The sequence below is a fragment of the Dermacentor silvarum genome, chromosome 10 (genome assembly GCF_013339745.2).
Source record: "Dermacentor silvarum isolate Dsil-2018 chromosome 10, BIME_Dsil_1.4, whole genome shotgun sequence".
In the NCBI taxonomy this organism is placed as follows: Eukaryota; Metazoa; Arthropoda; class Arachnida; order Ixodida; family Ixodidae; genus Dermacentor; species Dermacentor silvarum.
The window spans coordinates 17,781,951-17,802,627 of record NC_051163.1 but is presented as its reverse complement, the minus strand read 5'-3'; the positions used below and the strand labels follow the sequence as shown (position 1 = coordinate 17,802,627).

General features: G+C 47.3%; 1 protein-coding gene across 1 annotated transcript; it reads right to left on the bottom strand.

Moving 5' to 3' along the window:
* Positions 1-1,147: 1,147 nt before the first annotated feature.
* On the bottom strand, positions 1,148-19,722 carry LOC125940859 (multidrug resistance-associated protein 1-like). The gene is made up of 9 exons (XM_049657482.1): positions 19,684-19,722; positions 19,163-19,233; positions 15,864-15,977; positions 14,531-14,662; positions 12,488-12,650; positions 6,059-6,310; positions 3,353-3,556; positions 1,763-1,909; positions 1,148-1,270 (listed from the first exon to the last, which is right to left on the bottom strand). Exons 1-9 carry the CDS (start codon positions 19,720-19,722, stop codon positions 1,148-1,150), a joined length of 1,245 nt encoding a protein of 414 aa, XP_049513439.1.
* Positions 19,723-20,677: the final 955 nt, after the last annotated feature.

Genomic DNA, 20,677 nt, shown 5'->3' with positions numbered 1-20,677 from the left:
CAGTGTTGTAAACTGACTCAGCCGCACGGAAGCCCCCCTTTCATACACAGTAAGAACGGGATTGGCCTACCCTCCAAGGAAGGCGAGCTGGGCCATATGCATGACGCATTTATCCCAAGCAGGACGAAAGCAGTGCTGGCATAATTTTTTTAAGCTTGTCGCTAGGCTTTTGCTAAATTTTACCATGAAGTCGTTAACATTGTCACTAAAACTGTCGAGGTAATTTGAAATAGCGTAGATGTTTTGGAACAACATAACGAAAGCTAACGTGACGTCAATCATCTACCTAGCTGTTCATGTTTGTCTAGTGTGCGTTCAGGTGATGGATAAACAGTGAATTTCTGAGCAGTTTGTGACTACATCTACCTCACAAATATAGTGACATAACGAATGATGACAACCTAAATATTGCGTTTACCTTCAATTAGGAAGTTTATAAATACAGCACAATTCAAAACAACACCACTAACCTGATTTTCGTAGCACAAAATGCACTTGACTTACGTAATCCCCCAAACTTGCTAGTTTGCAAAGTTCATGATAGGAGACCAAAATTCTGCGGCACGGGCTTTGCCGCATGTTGTCAACACGATGGTGACAATTGCGTGACCTTTTAAACAGGTCCAATAGTACGCTTGTGCCCTTGAGCTACCCGAAAGCCGCCGCGAAGTATTGATTGGTCTCAAAGCCACGAGAAACGGAAGCGATGCGTTCAGATTCGCGTGAACGAAAGTCACTGGTCGCTATATAGAAAAATTTCTGGCTAAATGGACAAGAAAGTTTCTAAATCTACTGTCAAAATCCCTAAAATGGCAACACTGGATGAAACACGAATTTGACGTAATGGCTAGGGATCTAGAGGCAACTACAACAATTTTCGCTGCAATATGAAATGTGGTAAACAAATATGAATAAATGATTGATTCATTCATTCATTGAGACTAGATCGGGGACAGGGAAACGCTGTACTCTCATGTCATACTTTAACTTCTGTTAGACACATACTTCTGAAGAAACCATGCACTATTTTCTACACAAATAAGGTCACCAGGTGACACCAGCACTTCAACTTCTTCTGCCCTTGTATTGTTCTGTTTAATAATACGTAAAAGTAAATGAAACGTCAGTAAAATAGGTTGGAATGACTCTATGACCACTTGCTCCTCACACTCGTACCCTTCGTACTGAAGCAGTCCTCCTGCGACTCCTTTTCTTCGCCATATTCCTCAGCGGTGCAAAATCCGGAGATACGCTTCAGTGCAACTGCACCCTGGAAGGAGAAAGGTATATATTTAGCTGGCGCCCCAAGCATATTATTGAATATCACAGTTTCCCCACAAAAGATACCAGTGGGAAACATTGCGCTATAGTCTACTGGAGCTCCAAGTATGCTTGTTCAACAGCAAATAGAATGGAGTAAGAGGAGCGTTTTAGGAGGGTGGGGGTTACTTTCATTGCAGGCGAGGCGCATAGAAGTGATCTAATGACGGGAGTTGGCATAGCCTAGGCGTGCGAAAGGTAGGGGACAAGCTTTGAGTGCATTGAATGAGAGAGAGAGAGAGAGAGAGAAATACGTTTATTAAATCATAAAAAAATAGAAAATTGTACATGTATGAAAAGGCAACCCCAGTGGTTCTTCCGGTGAGGTGCCTAGATTAAGTTAATGGTTTCGCTTTGAAAGAATGCATTAAGTTAATTGTTTCGCTTTGAATGAGTGCATTGAATGAAGTAAGTAAACTTTGTTGCTTAGAAGAGAGGGTACCTTGCTGAGATTCCTAAACAGAAGAGCAAGGCCGTTGGCCATCAAGTCGGTAATGTACAGCAAAGCGATGCATGAGAATGTCAACTCGGGACTGAGGGCGCGATCAGGTTCGAAGACTGACATGGTCGAGAAGAGGATAATCATCATCTGCAAAGATCAAAGCAACGAATACAAAAATGATAAACTTTATGTATGTAATTAGTGACGTCCTTAATACTGCAGTGGCAAATACACTGCTGCCAAGCTCATTGAGAATTTGTTTGCATGCACCAGCCGAATACATTTGCTCATTTCCGTGACGTCATGGCGGAGGCGAACTCTTTTGAGCATCGCAGTCTCTCGCGGACTATGTTTTGGAAAGCGGAGGCACAGATCGTAGGTACAGTACGGCTTACAGGGCGGAGCTTGAGCGGAACTTCTCGGTGGATCACTGAATCTAGTATTATTACTGTCGCGTGGACTGTTGTAGCCAGTCATAATGTATCATATTTTGCCACAGTTGCAGCTGCAGTGCCGAGTCGTACGGTGCTGCAGTAGACGTTTTCACCCCATCGCTTGCAATATTTAGCCATTTGTCTGCAAAGAACGATGGTATTCAGTGCTGGCTGCGGATTAATTGGCTCAATTTTCATATTGGCTTACGTGTTCTCTTTGCCCGCATTCATCAATTCATTGATATATGCCCGCTTATAAAAGCTTTTTTTTTTCTTCACAATAATATTTATCATCATCCTTAATCTGTCCTTCAGTCATTCGGTCGGTCGGCCGACAACAAAAGTCGGCGATACACGAACGGGATTCGTGATAAAGCAGCATTCTTGCCAAGCATCAGGACACAGCTATGAATGCAATGTGTTAAATTCGGTGTGTAGCAGCTATTGCGTCGTCCACAGTGACTCGACTGTAGATAACAATAACAATCTAAGCACATGGTGCCCAAAGTGGAACACAGCTCTCGCATGTGAATGAAGCTGTAAATATTGTATGATAAAATTTGATTTGATGTGATTTGATCATAAGCACTTTATACAACTCGCACTCGTACATTCCCTCAGCGCCCGGAAATCATTCTGTGCTTTGGAGACAGCGACAACTTCTACTATATCATCGCATTTGCTGCAGCAGCTGCTGTACTAAACACGCGGGAACAATAATATTAACATGTATTATATTTTTTCCCTATTTAGCGAGTAGTAAGCGTTTCTCCCATAAGAAAGTACCTTGCCTATGTACAGGCTCTCTCTTCTATTTTATTTTTATTATTTCTAGCAAAGCACGCTTTCTACATTTCTCGTGAAAACTACTTAATTCCACGCTACCAGACCAGTCGCTAGGTCATATAATGAGGGCCATGGGGAAGTTTTACACCTTGAAAGCACCTTATATTTGCAGATACTGCTCCCGGCACTCCGTTTAACTTCCGAGCGACTCCAACATCACCCGTCAACAAACGTAGCCATGCACTCTCGGAGTGGCTTCGCATTGGCAAGCATAGCATCATTCGTTCATTGCATTCAAAGGACTCTCATACGGCACCTATCTAAATGCCATTGTATATCACTATGCCTAAGTGAATATTTTTTGCCGTACCACGGAACTACAGGAGCTGCACAGCGCATCGAGGACAGAGTTGAGCACGTTGATCGCAAGCAGGTTTCTAAGCTCCACTTTCCTCGATCGAAGCACGTTCTCTTGCATGGCGTCTTCCCAGGCATACATTTTCACGACGCGGACGTTGCACAGGACATCCGTAATTAATTTAAGCCTCTCGTCACGCGCCTTGATTTCCACGTCCTGCGGAGAAAATTTGCCGTTGTTATATTAAACTGAAAAAAAAAAGCATGAGAACGCATGCCTCTTTAGGGGCGGCTATTCCAAAGCCCCAAACAGTATCAAGGAACGAACGAAAAAAAAGAGAGAGAGAGAGAGAAATAAAGAGAACACAGAGAACTAGTTAACACCAAACACTACACACACCGTAACACAATTGACAAGGTTACAGTAGTGTCACCACGGACAAAAGATTGAAGCACCAGAAGGACAATCTAGCTAGTGGTATATTCATCACATCACATTGGGAGAATTCCAATTAGATCTTATCATTGTTATCAACTATAAGTGACATCCCAGTTTGCACATAAACTTAGTAATTAGCATAACACAAAAACAACACTTAAATCCACACTTGCCTATAAACTTGATGAGCGGGATGCATGACAGAACTGTCACTCAGAGGAAGACCATGAAATTACTGTCCACTAAGAAGTGAAGGGCGCTGCACTGGGTGTCTCAACTTATCAAGGCACGACCATGATCCAACACTTCAATCACTGATATAGGCTTTCACTGATATAGGGAAGAGAGCGGTGTTGATCAGAGAGCAAGCGGGGTTAATAGATATTCTAATTGATATTAAGAGAAAAAAATGGAGCTAGGCAGGCCATGCAATGCGTAGGGTGGATAACCGGTGGATCATTAGAGTTACAGAAGGGATACCAAAAGAAGGGAAGCGCAGTCGAGGATGGCAGAAAACTAGGGCGAGATCTTGTACGCGTTCCAAAATGGAACGGAGGCGGTCCGTTCCATCGAGCCGCACACGATTGGTCAATTTGAACCTTGACGATCAAATTGACCAATCGTGTGCGGCTCGATGGAACAGACCGCCTCCGTTCCATTTTGGAACGCGTACAAGATCGCACCCCTAGCTGGGTTGATGAAATAAGGAAGTAGCAGGCGCAAGCTGTAATCAGCTAGCGCAAGACAGGAGTAATTGGAGATCGCAGAGAGATTCCTTCGTCCAGCAGTGGACATAAATATAGGCTGATGATGATAGGGAGGCCATCGGGAACTTCAAGTGGTCAGCCGAGCGAACTTGCTATTAGTCATATCGTGGACACTCTATAAGAATATGTTGTTCAATATTTACTGTGCACAAAAATTTGCAGTCCATGAATGACATAACTGGATTTGTGTGCTTTTCACTGTGCATTTTCTTGATCGTTTTAAACGTCGTGCCATTTGTTGTCCTTGCAGAAGTCAGGTCAATGTGGAAATATGAACGCTACATGTGCGTGACGAATTACATGTGTAGTATATTCCTGTGCATATAAGTAAAGACCATCTGTCTTCTTAATGTAGCGAAAGGCTTTGACATTACCGCCAAGCTACGCAATTGGAAGATAACTTCAGCGTGCCAACTGGGCCAGGAGCAGCTGGCAGACGACGACGCGTGCCTCGTGCGCATCGTTTGCCGTTATCAACCAGTGCGCACGTACGCTTGCACCCGGACATGCCCTTTGACATAGTTCAGATCTGTGAGCCAAATATTATTGCATTGCATGCAGCAGGGAACTTACAATCTCGTGTCAAAAGCAGTGAAATATTGATAGCTATCTACTTCGCAATGTCTTCAAGCAGCGGCATCGCCAGCAGGGGAGCCCACAACAGCTATTGGCTGAATTTGTGATCGCGTATGACAATTAGTGCTCATTTACATTATTGAAATTAGTGCTCAAATGCGAAGGGTTGCCTCAAACGGAAAAGGGAGGTGAAATATTGGAGCAAATGTGAAAGACCAGCATGTCACACAAAGAGACGCCAGGGTCAGTGCAACATCAGAGGAGCCGGTCGCGTGCACACATGCAACATGCACACATGCACCGTTCCGCTGGCGTCCGCCTACAATGTTGCACCCTCGCCCTCGCATTCGCCGCAACTGCGTGGCCATCTGGGAAACCGAGATCGTCGCCGCTCCTACGGCAGTAATTCCACGAAGTTAGCCCTCGCATCAATCAGTGGCATATTCATGACGGTTAGCTTGTCATTGTCGGGCATGGTCGCCGCCTGGACGGCGCTGATGAAAGGGGCTGCCTCGGGAGCAACACCCAAAGAATGGACGTTGCTGTCTTGAGACGTAACAACCCCTGCCTGGGAGGGCGCATGTGCCGTGAAGCGCGCACGTGCACGTTGCACAGGAACAGTATTTCGTGCAGCTCTCATCATGAACTTCATCATACCACCCTCCTTCTTCACATCCTGTATCTCTCGCTCCCCCAAAACACTTCTCTAGTGTGGAGCAGCAGGCCAGAGGAACCTCACTCAAGCCGACCTCTCCACCTTTCTGTCATTACAGTTTCCGTCTCTCTTCATAAGATCAAGTTTTGGAACGTAGAATGACTGTCGAGCCGAACTGTCACAGGCAAGAAGAACAGCTCGTGCTCCTCAGCCTCAGTATGAGCACCTATGGCAATAATACGTGCTGGTCTCACTGACGGTGCAGCGTGACTGGTGGCTCACCCAGAAGCGCTTTTGTGCGTACAGTAAGGCCATGGGTGCGAGGAGCGTCACGATCGCCCAGGCAGCGCAGCAGATCGCGGGCACCGCTCCAGCCCTCTCCGACAACATCCAGAAGAGAATCGGCAGCGTCAGGGCCCCGAAGCCGGGCAGCAGCAGGGTGTAGAGGCAGTTGCAGAGCTGCGGGATGTCCACGCCCATCAGTGAAGCCACGTACCCGGTGGGCTGGGCATCCGCCGGTGACAGCAGCGTCGCCTACGTGGTCCGGATTTAGCAGAAATTCATACGGATTCTATTACAACGCTCTTATTCTCTAAAGAAAAAGAAAATCTAGTAAGGTGAATGATTGGGCCAGTTGTACTTGCATCATGAGGTCATAGGAGCGCGAACTATAAAACATATACACAAAGCGCCTGTCCCCATGTGTCTTTTTCTTTGTATGTTTTAGTTCGCGCTACTAAGACCTCATAAAAAAATCTAGTTCGACTTTCATTTGTTTTTCCTTACGATAGGTCATAGGGATAATGAAAAGTGTTGCACAGCGTTTATCCCGATCTACGATTCATTTATTCGTACGCAAAAAAAAAAAAAAGGCTGACCGCAACATGAGAGCACGTATAACGTACGAAGGGGTCGCTTGCGCGCGCAGACGTTAATTCGTCACATAAACTACTTAGTGGTATTCAATGTAAGCTTGTACCTTTAAGATTTATATCCGTATGTCTTTCCATGTATGTGTGCGCGTCTATCCGTATCCAGCGTGTCCAGTCGCTCGTTTTCTCTGTGCATGCACGCTTATCTATACTGACGGAGCAGTAATATAAAAGAGAATGCTATATAGGGGCTGACCTGACTAAACTTATTAAAGATGATAGTCTTTCTTGGGCTACCTAAACGCGAAAAACTTTGTCTGTCACTCGATTCAACCGCCCGGCCAAAACCAACCAAGCTACTAGCACTGGCGGCACGGGGTCATACACGTCAACATTATACAGCGCAAATGAAACCTCAAGCCTATTTGAGGCAAAATATATGTATATAACCGCGATCCGCAGCACTCATTTAATTAAGAATACACATTGGACTGGTTTTTACGTTAGTAAATGAAAAATCAACGCGCTATAAATGGTGTCGACCGCGTTAGAAATGGTCTCGAAGAGACGCTACGCTTTAAGAACAAGCCGACTGAAGCCGCGGCTCTGTAGCCGGCTTTAAGCCAACAGTAATAAATGATCCCAACAGATGGCGCGAGAACAGGGCGAACGCGGGAAATGTGAATTGAATTGAGCAAAACCTCCATTGCATCCATCATGGGAGGAGTGAGAGGGGGAGAAGAGAGGGTGTTACGTATCAGGGGCGGCAGAAGAATCGTCTTTCGACGTCATTTGCAGCGAAGCAAGCAGATATTCGGCCAAATTTTTGTTCGGAAGAGCGATTCGCCATCGTCCGTCTGCTTTCGCTTATAGTTTGTCCGACACCACAATTAGCTGGGACTGGTTAGTCTTAGGTACAGTTCTAGTGTCACTGCATTTATGTGAGCCAGTGATGCTACTGCGGACTTCTGATTTGGAGCAATTTTTGGAGCATCAGAAATTTCATTTTGGAGCACTTTGGAGCAGGCAATTTGACATTTGGGAGCAGCTTGGAGCAGCTGATTTTTCACATCCTGAATGAAGTATTTAAAAAAAAAAAAAACGTGTGTACATGCGACACACACACACACACACACACACACACACACACACACACAAATTGATATCGTGTCATATATTGCTAGTTTTCCCAGATGTCATTCCGTATATCCATAAACAGAAATGATGGACACATTGGCGGCATGCAGTTATTATAATCACATGTCATGCTGCGCTTCAAACAAGCGACAGTAGAAACCCGCTGTTACGTTCCCGGGCGCTGCGTCCTCCCGGCTGTTACGCTCCCATAGTACCCAATGCATTGGTAGCACCGCTGTTGCGTCGCAAATGTGGGACCGTTCCCGCATCATGTGGCCTCTGGGCTGCTGTGCCTTTGTTCTGCGTTTTTCATGTTTGTATGGCATTCTTTGTTGCTGCTCTACAAAGAGCATGGTGCCTGGGTTTCAAACCAAGTGAGGTGCAGAACTATGTAGGCATAAATATACAGTAGTTCTAGCGTTGTATCTGCAGACTGCCTCATTGACTGCAGCCTCTAGTGCAGTCAGTGAGGCATTGTTTTCTTTTGGTAGAATCGACCATGTTACTGAATGAAGGCTCTCAGCAGCCTTCTGAATCATCTTCCATTGACAATGGCTATGGAGGTTAGGAGAGCCACTGATAGATAGGCAGCAATGCAGCTGCTAGGTGCTTTCCAGCCTGTACTTTTGTATCATGCCTCACTTCTGCAGCCAGGTGTCTGCCAGCCCAAGTGGCCTAGTGAACAGAGCTCATTATGAGGTTCTCTTTATGAAGGGGTGGTATGATAGGTATTGTTACGAGATATCGTGGCATTACGATAACAGAGTCGGCGCGCGATGTGCTAAGTCGCGGGTCCGAGGTGCCGATGTGCGAAATGTCTGGTCGCGGGTCCGCGGAATAGACGCTCGACGAACTTAGTCGCGCAGTCCGAGGTGCGGATGCGCGAAATGCCTGGTCGCGGGTCCAAACGCTCGGTAAGCTCAATCGCGCAGTCGGAGGGGCCTTCGCGCGAAATGCCTAGCCGCGGGTCCGAGGAATAAACGCTCAAGGTGTCAACACTCGATGAGCGATGTGCCGACGCGCGAAATGCCTAGCCGCGGGCTCGAGGAGTCGACGCTCGAGGTGCCGACGCGCGAAGTGCCTAGCCGCGGGTCCGACGAGTCGACACTCGATGAGCGATGTGCCGACGTGCGAAATGCCTAGCCGCGGGCTTGAGGAGGCGACGCTCGATTAGCTTAGTCGCGCCTTCCGAGGTGCCGACGCGCGAAATGCCTAGCCACGGGCTCGAGGAGTTGACGCTCGCAGGGCCGACGCGCGAAGTGCCTAGCCGCGGGTCCGAGGAGTCGAGACTCGCTGAGCGATGTGCCGACGCGCGAAATGCGTAGCCGCGAGCTCGAGGAGTCGACGCTCGATGTGCTTAGTCGCGCAGTCGGAGGCGCCGATGCACGAAATGCTTAGGCAAGGATCCGAGAAGCCCGCGCGCAATTGTGCTTGACCACCGAGTCGGAGACGCCTACGCGCGAAAGGCTTAGCTGCGCGACCGAGGATTCCGTGCCCGAAGCTAGGTCGCGAATCCGCGTCGCCGATGCTCCGAATGCTTAGCCGCGGGTCTGAGACGTCTACAAAAAGCGGGATCGGCCACGCTACTGCGATGTCCACGTAGCGCCCGCTCTAATACTAGTCGAGATTACGGAAACTGCCCAGAGCTCGCGAAGAGACCGCAACAAGCGGTGCAGACGACGCCATCGCGAAGCGAGCACCGGACCAATGGCGAACCGCGCTGGAGTCACGTGGCGGGCGCGGGCAATCGGTGGCGCCGGCACGACCTTCAATCATTTGCTTTTTGTGTGCTTGTTTCTGTATGGAGGAGATAGCTGAAGCGGCAAATTTGAAGACGGAGAAATGCGCTTTCCAACGAGTCCAAGATGGCGGCGCTCGGCTGCGCCGTTCCGGAGATATCGTGGCTTGAAAAATGCCGTTTTTTCGCGATTTCCGAGAAATTTTCCGGCACCTTGGCTGATACAACAATTTTTTTTTTTAGAGCACTTCTACTTGGTTTTCAGCGATGATATTTCGGAATCAGATAAAATAAGAGTTACAGAAATTGAAAATGTGATTTTCAAAAAATCGATTTTTTAGCCATTTTTCGCGATGCGAAAGCCGCCCCCCCCCCCCTAAATCGGGACGCACGCGCTAGTGCTGTTTCGTCCCCTGTTCGCAACTAAGGCTAACCCTATCATCGCGTTGCACGTTTTAATTCCCCGTTGGTGCAACTGTCGGCGATAGACGCCGCCAAATCCGTGACTGTTTGGCGCAGTTAGGCGCAATTTTCGTCGCTTGTATCGGGATGGCGCAGTAAATCCCATTTGGCGCACCTTGGCGCAGTTGGCGCAGGAGTGGAATCACTGATTTGTGAGCAGGAACGCATATATGAATTTAAGGGTAGTAATTCCCTGCTGCTGCGCGGAAATAAATTCTACATGAAAGCATTGTTTCGTAAGAGAATTGTATAGCAATAACATTATGCAGATCAAAAGCACGTGCTGGAATCTATGCGAAGCGAAGCTTAAGGAAAGCGGCTAATTAAAAGTTATTTACATCTAAGTACGATCCGTACAATATGGTGATGACAGGTGTATTCACAGAAAAGTAGCACACGTATCAAGCAACGTTTAGGGATTCTACACCTGTTGTGTCCCAGTGGGACATTTACATTCTCGAGGGTTGGCCAAGAACAGGCACAACCCCATTGGCACATACCGAGATGGCTGAATCAAAGAAACTATAGTAAATGAAAAATTCTTGAAATATAGTTCACCATTCCCTCAACAAATCGATTTACTTTAGAGATATCTGTGAGCCAACATTATATCATGTTTTATGTAGGAATCATACGTAGTAAGAAATGGCCCTTCTGGAGGATTGGCCAAGAACCCAGTGGCAAATACTGGTTAATAGAACTTCATGCTGGGCAAGTTGGTATCCATTCATTATATCTTAAGGCGCAAAACACACACACACACACACACACACACACACACACACACACACACACACACACACACACACAGCACAAGAGAAGACAACGGGAGAGAGCGCCACTCACAACTGAGTTGTGAGTGACGCTCTGTCTCGTTGTCTTTTCTTGTGTGGTGTTTTTTTTTTTTTTTTTTGGGGGGGGGGGGGCACCATAAGATCGGTATAATGAAGGGCACATAGTGAGTGACTAAATAAAAAAAATGAAGTAAATCAACCAATCCGTAATTCACCATTCCAATAACACATTGGTGTGCTTTAAAGGTGCCTGTGAGCCCACAATTTGTGTCAAAGTTTTATGTGGCAATTTACTGTTATTGCAATAGCAATTGTATAGACACTCCAAGCGCATTTCCGCCACCGTCGTCGACGTCGTCGTGGTGTTCCGTATAAAGTGGAAGTGCGATAGCATTGTGGCCGCGCGCCGTATGCGGTGGGTGCGATTTTAAAGTGTGCGAAGGTGAGCCGAGGACGGTGCCTCGATCTTGCGTGCACAAAGCAGCAAGGCGGGAACGAAGCGCGCCGTCTTCCATCGCGCGCAAGGCACAGAAGGAGCGTTCTACTCCGGCGGCGGCTGCGCACGGCGCGGCTAAGCGCGGGCCCTATCTTGAGAGCGATCTTACATGGGTAAGGCGCGCCGAGGACTGATAGCTTCGTGTGGCCTGTGCTCTCGCCGCTTAATTCGCGTTGAAGCGAGAGGCAGCCCGATGGTCAATTCGCTCGCTGCTGCTGCCGCTCTTCCTCACGTCAGCGTTTTTACAGCGAGTGTCCGCCGCCACCGAGTGAGATGTGTTCATGTCTGCCTGTGCGCGCGTTGAACCACGCTTGTTATTTCAGTAAGCGAATGTTTACAAGTTTATACGGCCGATGAACTACTATCCTTACTTTGTATAGCTGTCTAATGATTTGCTATCGCAATCGATGCTTGGTCGCCTTTCGGGCGAAATTGCTACTTTTTGCTGATATGTATACTGCCCACATACGTGTTCAGTATAAATGGTTTACATGCACCACTTAGTGGGTACCTTCATATAAATATATATATATATATATATATATATATATATATATATATATTCGACAAGACAGCAGCACCCACGGTCAGGAAATCCTGGGCGGGTTCGCAAAGAGAGTTTCACTTTAATATAAGAAGTTTCTGACAAATTATGCAGCAATGGCTTTTTGAAAACAGATAAGGTATGCCCTTTGATATTAGTGGAAATACGTGACACGACGCGCGACGTCATCTGCAGTACATTCTGGGGCTGTGGCAGGGTCCTTGCTATAAACTGTACCCCACTGCACGATGCGCTTCTAGCATTCCTGTGGGATACAAGCCCCAATCAGATTCTGTACATAACGTTTGTTCTTGTGCGTATCGCGCGCATATATGTGTAGTATCAGTGTTACAATGTGCATGTGTGTGCGTGCGTGTGTGCGTGCGTGCATATGTGCGTGCATTTTCCCATTTCCTTACTCGTATTTTTTCATCCCTCACCATCAGATCTGGAGAATCATGTCAAGGTTTTTGTAGAGCTAAGCCCTCCAGGTAGCATTAACCTTCGCGTCTTTCTCTCTCTCTCTTTCTTGGCGGAGAGCGTACATAGTTTTCTCCTTCTCCCTCAGCTCCTACAAATCTGTTGTTTGCACTTGTCACGTGATTTCTCGAAATGTCGAAAAACGTGAAGAGCCAGAATGACGAGCATTAAAGCGAACGTTGTAGCACCTTTCTGAAGATAACTCCCTGTAGGAGTGCCCTGATGCGGCTCCCGGTGATGGCAATCAGATCCAAGTTGTACGAAGACAGGAGACACTCGCCGACGCATGTCGCCATGAACAGCAGCGACGAGAGCATCAGGTCGTTTTTCCCTCTGCTGTTGATCAGTAGTCTCGGAAAAGGAAAATAAAGAAAAAGCGTGACTGCGTTGGCACAAATTGACATGCGGTACTACGTTAGTGGGTTGAGTAATTGAAGCCTTTCCGAGTTCACTGTAATGGTCACGCATCCCGTGAGACCCGGGTGAAACTACGAGGGCTTGTGAAAACATCAGGGCAAAATTGTCCCTGAAAGCCATTGCAGTGATCCACTGAAATTGTCTTCTTTGTACACGCGTACAGATAGCGGCGCACTTTGTAGTGGACAGCTGGAAAAGTTTCTTTGGATGTATCTAAAACTACACCGTCCTGAGTTATCCAGTACAAGCAATCTACTTCTTGTGGCGTTTCCCCTTTTGCATGGCGAGGTTAGCAAGACTGTGCACGAGGTCATGCCTGCTACAGCTAACAAGCTCCTTAGGTACACGCCTATAGCTATGCATAAAACTAGGCCTAACTAGGCCTAACTTAATCCGCGGCTTAGTGCATCGCTCTCCTTCACACAACACTATAAGTCACATGTCCAGGTTTATTGGCTCCAGAATGGGGAAAAAAAGAAAACGCCTGAAAAGGCAACGCCTACGCGGTTGTAAGCTGAAGATGCTGCCGAGCGTTTGTTATTTCGGAGCTCCCCCACCGGCAAATACCGATGCACCAACGCCACCGCATAGTCCATGGTGAGATGCCATAAGTTCAATGGCCGCAGCTTTCAACGACCATCGAAGCGGATTTAGTGCAATTTTGTACTTCCAGGATAGGAGCATTTCAACCTAAACCGCAAGTGAAGCAGACGTGGCGGCGTTGCAATTCTAACTTCTCTAATAGGGTATGATATTCTTAGAGAATATAGCACCGCTACAGAAAATTACAAAGTTTTATGCACAAAGAAAGAAAAGATAGTATTTTCGGTTGTGTAGAGCAACATGAAAAACTACCGATACAGCTTTCTGTTGCTCAATACGTGCTAGATAAAAGTGTTTTTCCGAGCGTGAAAGAAGCCCGCGAATACACGCAAAGTGCCTCGAGCAGCGAGTCACGCGGCAATTCTTTGTGTATTCGCGGACTTCTTTCACACTCGGAAAAACATATTTATGTAGACCGTATTGAGCAACAGAAAGCTGTATGAGTAGTTTTTTATGGTGCTCTACACTTTTCTCATTGACACTTTGATAATTAGGACAGTACTTCTCCAGTTAGATAATTAATTACAATTACCTAATTAAATCTCAGTAACGGAAGAATTACTGGCGGCTAGTACACTGTACTGGAAACAATACGCACTAGGTTTGCTTCGCGTAACGCCGTTCCTCTTTTTTTAAATCGTGCTGCGTGATAGCTGGGACACCCCGTATACTATATGAACTGGTATCAAAAACTAACACGAAAGTATATACCTGTGTTAAAATACCCTTTATGCACTTTATGCATTATTGTATTAATAATACACCAGCTTCTCCAGTGTCTGTCTAGGAGACGGGAGCTTTGTGAAATCGAAGAACTTCCGGCTTCCCTTTTCTGGTTCTCCCTTTTTCACCTTGTGTATCCAGTAATGAAAATAACATCTGACGATGATGAACTACACTCTACGTTTGCTATTTATTGACGTATTATTTGCGAAATAAATGACTACGCAGGGCAGCTGCTCTCCCCGCTGCATCATAAAGTGTCTATAACCTCTAACTTTCGAAATGCTTGAAGTGATGTAAATTTACCATGCAGACATATTCGGCCATTGATTATTTACATACATAACCAATTCAGCGAATCTTTAAAAACAATCACGTTGAGTAAACAAGAAATTTTGGTATACTTGTATTTATCTAACTTCTCGCATTTTCGGTTTCGACAGCCCTATTTTACGTATATTAAATTTGGCAGGTGTGTTTATACTTACTCGAGAGCGGGAATCCTTGCGAATATGCAGAAGTAGTAGGCTGCGTTGCTGAGCAGTATGCGCAATAGGTCGATCCACAGCACGCTGAACGCACGCCCCAGGAATGCTATCTTTGGTGATCGAGGTGTACGCCTTCATTTTGGGAACACGAGAAAACAGAGTGAGACTTGTCGCCTCGGAAATGCTTAGCGTTCGCTTGGAACATAAACTATCTTTTACGCGTGAGCGTATATGCCCCACATTAAAGATACGCGACGCGGTTGTATGAAGCTCGGCGATAAAGGTTGGCGCAGCGCCAAAAATAACGTCATCGGCATAGCTTTAGCGTCCGACATAACTCGGCGCCCGGAGAGGCACGTAATCAGTTCTGTATCGGTGCTTGGAAAGAACAGTCGGTGCTTTGTCGCTGTTTAGTGTGGACGGAGCGGGTCCTTCTCGTTATCTTGCAGACAAACAATAGGATAAACAATTACATAAACAATTACGGCAGAAAGGAGAGAGAGTACGCTCACGCGAAATACGGGTTCGCTTCGTGGAACGAGGGTAATTTTTTGAATGTCGGCCCAGTCGTGTTGAAGCCCATAGCAGGGCTACCTTGCAGAACATTTATTCCAGAGGAAGCAAATATATTAGGAGATAGCATTACATGCATCATGCAGCCATACTTGACACGCGGACACTCTGAGAAGCCATCGCTGTCGGGAACCCTCCCCGCATTACTTCTTAGCGAGCACCAGAAGATAGCGCCGCTCCAAGCCACCATCCTTCTCGGCTCACCCTCGCAAGCTTTCGCTCGCACCTACAGCATACGGAGTGCGGCCACGATCTTAGCGGACTTGGACTTTAAATGGAACAACACGCCGGCGACGGAAATTCGCCTGCAGTGTCCATATAATTGATATCGCAATAAAGGAAATGTCTAGGAGGACACCCGCGAGATGCTTCATTCGATTGCCGGTAAACAAACTATGAGGAGCTGTTATCCCGCTCATATCATGTCAGCAGCACGATCCCGGAAAATGTCGCCATGGTGTCTCCTAGCACATAGTATATGTTCGGCCTGGACACTCTTTCTGAAACTCCGATTCTAAAGCGGCCTTCGCATCGAAGCGACCTGAGTCACAGCGCCGGAGAAACAAGCCGAACATACCACTACAGATTCGCAAATAAAGTTCGATATTGTGAATTAAGTTTACAAGCCGCCTGACAAGCACAGCTATCTGGTCAATTTAATCAGGATTACTTGCATTGTTCTTTTTTTTTTTCGTTTATCTTCAGATACCATGGTACATCATTCAAAAGTGAAAAGTAGGGAGTGTGATTGTAACTTTACCCTCTGGGCAGCCGTGACGTCAGAACATGGACCAAGCGCTTGCAACGCACTCCTCTTCGCAGGTGTGGAATTTGCAACTTGGATTTCTCTTTCCTTCCCGCCTCTTTGAATGTCCTATGACAGAGCAGAGACGGGCACATGTGAAGAACAGCGACCCACAGCTAGCACGTGTGACGAGAAACAGTAATAAAAGGGACACCATCGATTGGACAACGGACGGACCTTTCTCTGATCTATGCGCCGCGAGACATAAGGTCCCTCCGTGTGAGTACGCAGTTCTAGTAAATGAAAATGTTAGTACAGACATGATACAAGTGCAAAGCAGGTTGTGGTGCCTGTTGAGTTATGGCTATAGGTACAGCGTCGCTACCCCCACTCTAAAATGGACACAATGACGTATAGTAAGTGCTAGTAGGACTGAAAATAAAACTGAAGCATCGATGTGCAGAGGCGAGGCAGCGTGCGAGTATGTATTTGTATATTTGTGCCTGTGTGTTTGTGTATGTATTTTTGTCTGCTTGCGTGTTCTGTGTGTGTCTGTGTGCATTTGTGCGTACTTGCCTTCCTGCTTGCTTACTGCTCATGCGGGAGACTAATTACAATCTTTGCACGTCACCACGTGAAGCAATAATGATAGCGTCAATGTAATTTAACCTCGCGATATTCCTCATTATAGTAATAACTTCACGCCATCTTTAGGTGCCCGCCATATATTACAACGCATTGAGGATAATAGCTTTCGCTGGTGGGTGATGTTCATATAGCATGTATGTTCAACGAAGCAAATAGAATGGCCGTGGACGGCCACATAAATGTTTCAGTGCTGAGGTATATTCGCAGAGCTTTACACATGGTCGTCGCTGCGTGTATTGCGTTTTGTGGCTTAGGTGTTTGGCTTTCATGCTTCACACTTATGTCTCCAGAACATTTGAATTTCTGACCCATAAACACACATCTACCGGAAACGTTGTGTTGAGTTGTCATCCGTCACTGTAACACCCAGGTCATGACATATTTTATTTCCCTATCATAATTCTTTTGCACCCATATATACTGCCTTCCATATACTTAATATTTTTCTTCGTTACGCTAGAAACCAGGATATAACGTATAGAAAATAACTGCAACTTTGTCTATGAGTCTGCAGCTTAGAACTCAGAACTAGTGCTGTGGCTCGAGGTGGCGCTTGGACCAGGAATCCACCAAGCCCAGTGATGAGTACGTCCGGTAGTAATAATGAAGGAAAAAGTGTTTAATTTACATTATACAGCCCCGGGTACGGAAGCCCACTCCATCAGGAGCATATTAAGCGTCTGAGTTCACATCAGGACACGTCAGAACCACCCTCACTGCACCACACGTCCCCGCTTTTATTACCGTCGTCTGCCCTAGGAGACTGGACTGGGGAATCTGATGTCGGTAGCTCCGCCAATCCCAATCGTTGAATCGGTCGCAACGAGTCTCCCATGTTGACGCACTGTTCCGCCGGGCCAGCCTCCAGTGTCGCCCCCCGCCCATGCCTGCATTCTTGAGTATGCGTGGCCACCTGGGAAACTTAGCTCGAAGCTGTGCCCACGGTTTTGGACGACGACCCCTTTCGTCTATTAGCGGGCTTTGCGTGACGTCCCTCTAGTCAGGATCAGTATTAGTAGTAATCTTCATGGTAATTACCGTTTCCATCGATGGCCGTGGTTGTTGTTGACTGGGCGCGAACTCCTTTGTTAACCCGTTACAGTCTATGACACGCCCGATCGCTGTCGGTGCGCGTGCTGATGAATGGACCGCCTCGTGGGTAACGTCCAAGTATATGCGCTTGTCCCGGTTGAGACGTAACACTATGAACCATTTCTAGTCCGCGACAAAATCACGTAAAGCCGACGACGCTGCTTCGCTCCGCCATCATCTTCCTTTCTTTCTTCCTTTTTTTCTTTCTTTCATTATTTATTACAAACTCTGGTCTTGGGGTCCATGCAGGGAGCGCAAGATAAGTTAACGGGAACTGCACGAAACAAATGAACACAAAAAATAAAAATTACTCCATCTCCCGCTAAAGGGAACCATGTGTGGATGCGAAGCAGCGGGGAGAAACCCCCACCTCATCCCAAGCTCACCAAGGGACAAGAAGTCACCTGGCGCCGACTCCAAACGCACTCCTTTCCCAGCCCACAAATATACGCACACTTTTACCCTGACTTGACAGACCCACACTGCTCATTATGTGGGTCCATAGCCTCCTTAAATCATATTCTCTGGGACTGCAGAGAAGATCTCCCCCCCCCCCCCCCAGATCTCCTGGCCGCTCCCTCGCCTGAAGCGTGGGAAGCGATACTCATGAACCCGAACCTGGAGGTTCAACTTCGGGCGATCAAAAGAGCTGAGGAGGTGGTTACAAGGCACCAGCTGGTAGCCACCCCTCACTAAGCAAATTAAAAAAAATAAAGTTGTTTCCTCCTCCCCCTTAGCTTGAGCGGAAGATGGTTTCACGGCAGCGGCCCGAGCGCTCATCGCGGCGCTGCACAGGAGAGAGAATGAGGCGCGCGCGCTCCGTCATTTTCATACCGCGGAACTACCGTGGCGCCCCAGCGGAGTATGCAGCTGGGGGCGCCACGGGCGCGCACCACCTGTCGTGCGCGCCGCTCCGGATTCCTAGAGGAGAGAAAGGGGGGAGCGTAGGAGAGGAGAGAGAGGAGAGGGGACGCGCATGCGCTGTGGGGGTGTGGCACGCGGGCGCCGCTCCGTAGAGGATTCCTAGAGGAGATAAAGGGGGGAAGCGTAGGAGAGGAGAGAGAGGGGGAGGAGACGCGCATGCGCTGTGGGGGTGTGGGACGCCACGGGAGGGACGGACAGAGCCGCCAGCAAGAAATGCTTCGCATTTCAAAAAGTTTGAAAGTGTGAATACAATCGTCACAAGGTTATCTTATGAGGCGATGGACTTAAACAATTCAAGATTCAGGAGTTCGATTCTGCATCGCCTGAAGTCTACGACAGTCTACAGTCTACACGTCTGCGACAGGTTAACGCCTTTTTCAGGCGAAAACTATTCTCCGCTGTGGCGCAGTGCCTATGGGTTTTGCTGCGCAGCATGAGGTGGCCGGTTCGATTCCCAGCATCACCGCCGCATTTCGATTGGTGCGAAATGCAAAACCGCTCGTTTCATTAGATTTAGGTGCACGTTAAAGAATGCCAGGTGGTTGGAATTAACCTAGAGCTCTACACTACTACGTCCTTCATAGTCCCAGTGTAGCTTTAGGGACGTTAAATCCAGTCCAATTCGATCAATCAACCATGCGAAAACTTACACGAATAGGCACAGGCACGCAATTCTGGCGAAAGGCGACACGCTATCCTCGTCCAGGAAGCCTTGATACGCCTGCACATGAAACCAAGATTAAAAGTGAAGACTTTAGTTTCATAAACTTTCAAAAAATCCTGGCCGAGGCCACTCAATCACGACAGTCGATGACACAGTAGCAATTCGTTGATGCGCTAGTGCCGCTTATAATTGTATTTGAATGCGCCATCAGAAAAGGAAGAAGCAATTTTTTTCGAACATGATATGCTGTGTAGTTCGTTCACATCTCCCAAAGACGTGAATACAAGAAATGTCTGCTTCTATAGGTTCCAAAGAAGTCATATCGTTATTTTGCGTGATATGGTGTATATGTCTTCTGTTGTCTAATTTCATTTTAACGGGTATAGTTTCTTAGGGATGACCATGCTTTGCAATTTTTATATTTCTGGTTTTTATCGCAATTCTGTCTGTTTTCTTGTTTTTCTTTATTCTGCCAATTCATGTGCACAATCCATTAGTCTTTCAGACTGTGCTGTCCCGTAGGCCACCAAGCTGCTGGCCAGCCATCTCCGCAATAATAGCCTATTTTACTATCACTCTGTACGTTTTCTGCAGCTTGAAAACCGCCTTGCGCGCAATCGGACACGTAATTTGGACAGGTGCACTGTACTCACAAATGACAGAACAGCAACACCGGCATTTGTTTGAAGACGATGACGGAGAAAATCAGATTAATATATGTCGCAGTTTCGCCCGAAAGACGAAGCATCGATTGCGATAGCAAATTCGGAGATAGCTATACGAAGTAAGCGTAATAGTTTTATTGGCCGTAAAAACTGGCAAATATTCAATTTCTAACTAAGTTAACAAGCATGGTGTCACGCGCGCACAAGTAAACATGAATGCATCTTACTCGATGACCACGCACACGCGCTGTCAGAACGTTGGCGTGGGCAAGAGTGGCCGCAGCGAGCAAATCGCCCCTCGTGTTACCTCTCGCTTCGATGCGAGCTAAGCGGCACACGACGTCATCAGCCATCGGCGCGCCTAGACTTTGTACCCCCCACAAATAACTTTCAAGACAGGACCTGCGTGACCGCGCTCAGCCGCGCCGTACGCAGCCGCGACCGGAGTAGAACGGACACCTTACCTCATTCTCCGTGCTGCCTTTTGGGCGATGAAAGTTGACGCGCTTCTTCCCTGCTTTCCTCCCTTGCGCGCGCGAGATGAACCCACCATCCTTCAGTGACGTTAACCTGATTGGCCCGTCGTAGTCTGCGCGCTTTGTGTGTGCGTCTATGTTTCTGTTCACGTCTTCTATTCTTCGCGCAGTTTAAATATTTTGCTGAGTCCATGAACCGACTAGCCCAAGAACATGCTTTAATCCACCATCCTTCCCGGCTCACCCTCGCACGCTTTCACTCGCACCTACAGCACACGGTGCGCGGCAGCGATCTTCTCGCACTTTGACTTTATACGGAACATCACGGCGACGGCGGTAATTCCTCCGGTGTGCCCAAAT

Coding starts and splice junctions, on each gene's coding strand:
- LOC125940859 (XM_049657482.1), bottom strand. CDS start 19,722: ATGGCTGGCCAGCAGCTTGGTGGCCTACGGGACAGCACA. Junction 6,311..12,487: donor AGGGAGTTATCTTCAGAAAG/GTGCTACAACGT, acceptor CGGACCACGTAG/GCGACGCTGCTGTCACCGGC. Junction 1,910..3,352: donor GCAGCTCCTGTAGTTCCGTG/GTACGGCAAAAA, acceptor TGATCTTTGCAG/ATGATGATTATCCTCTTCTC.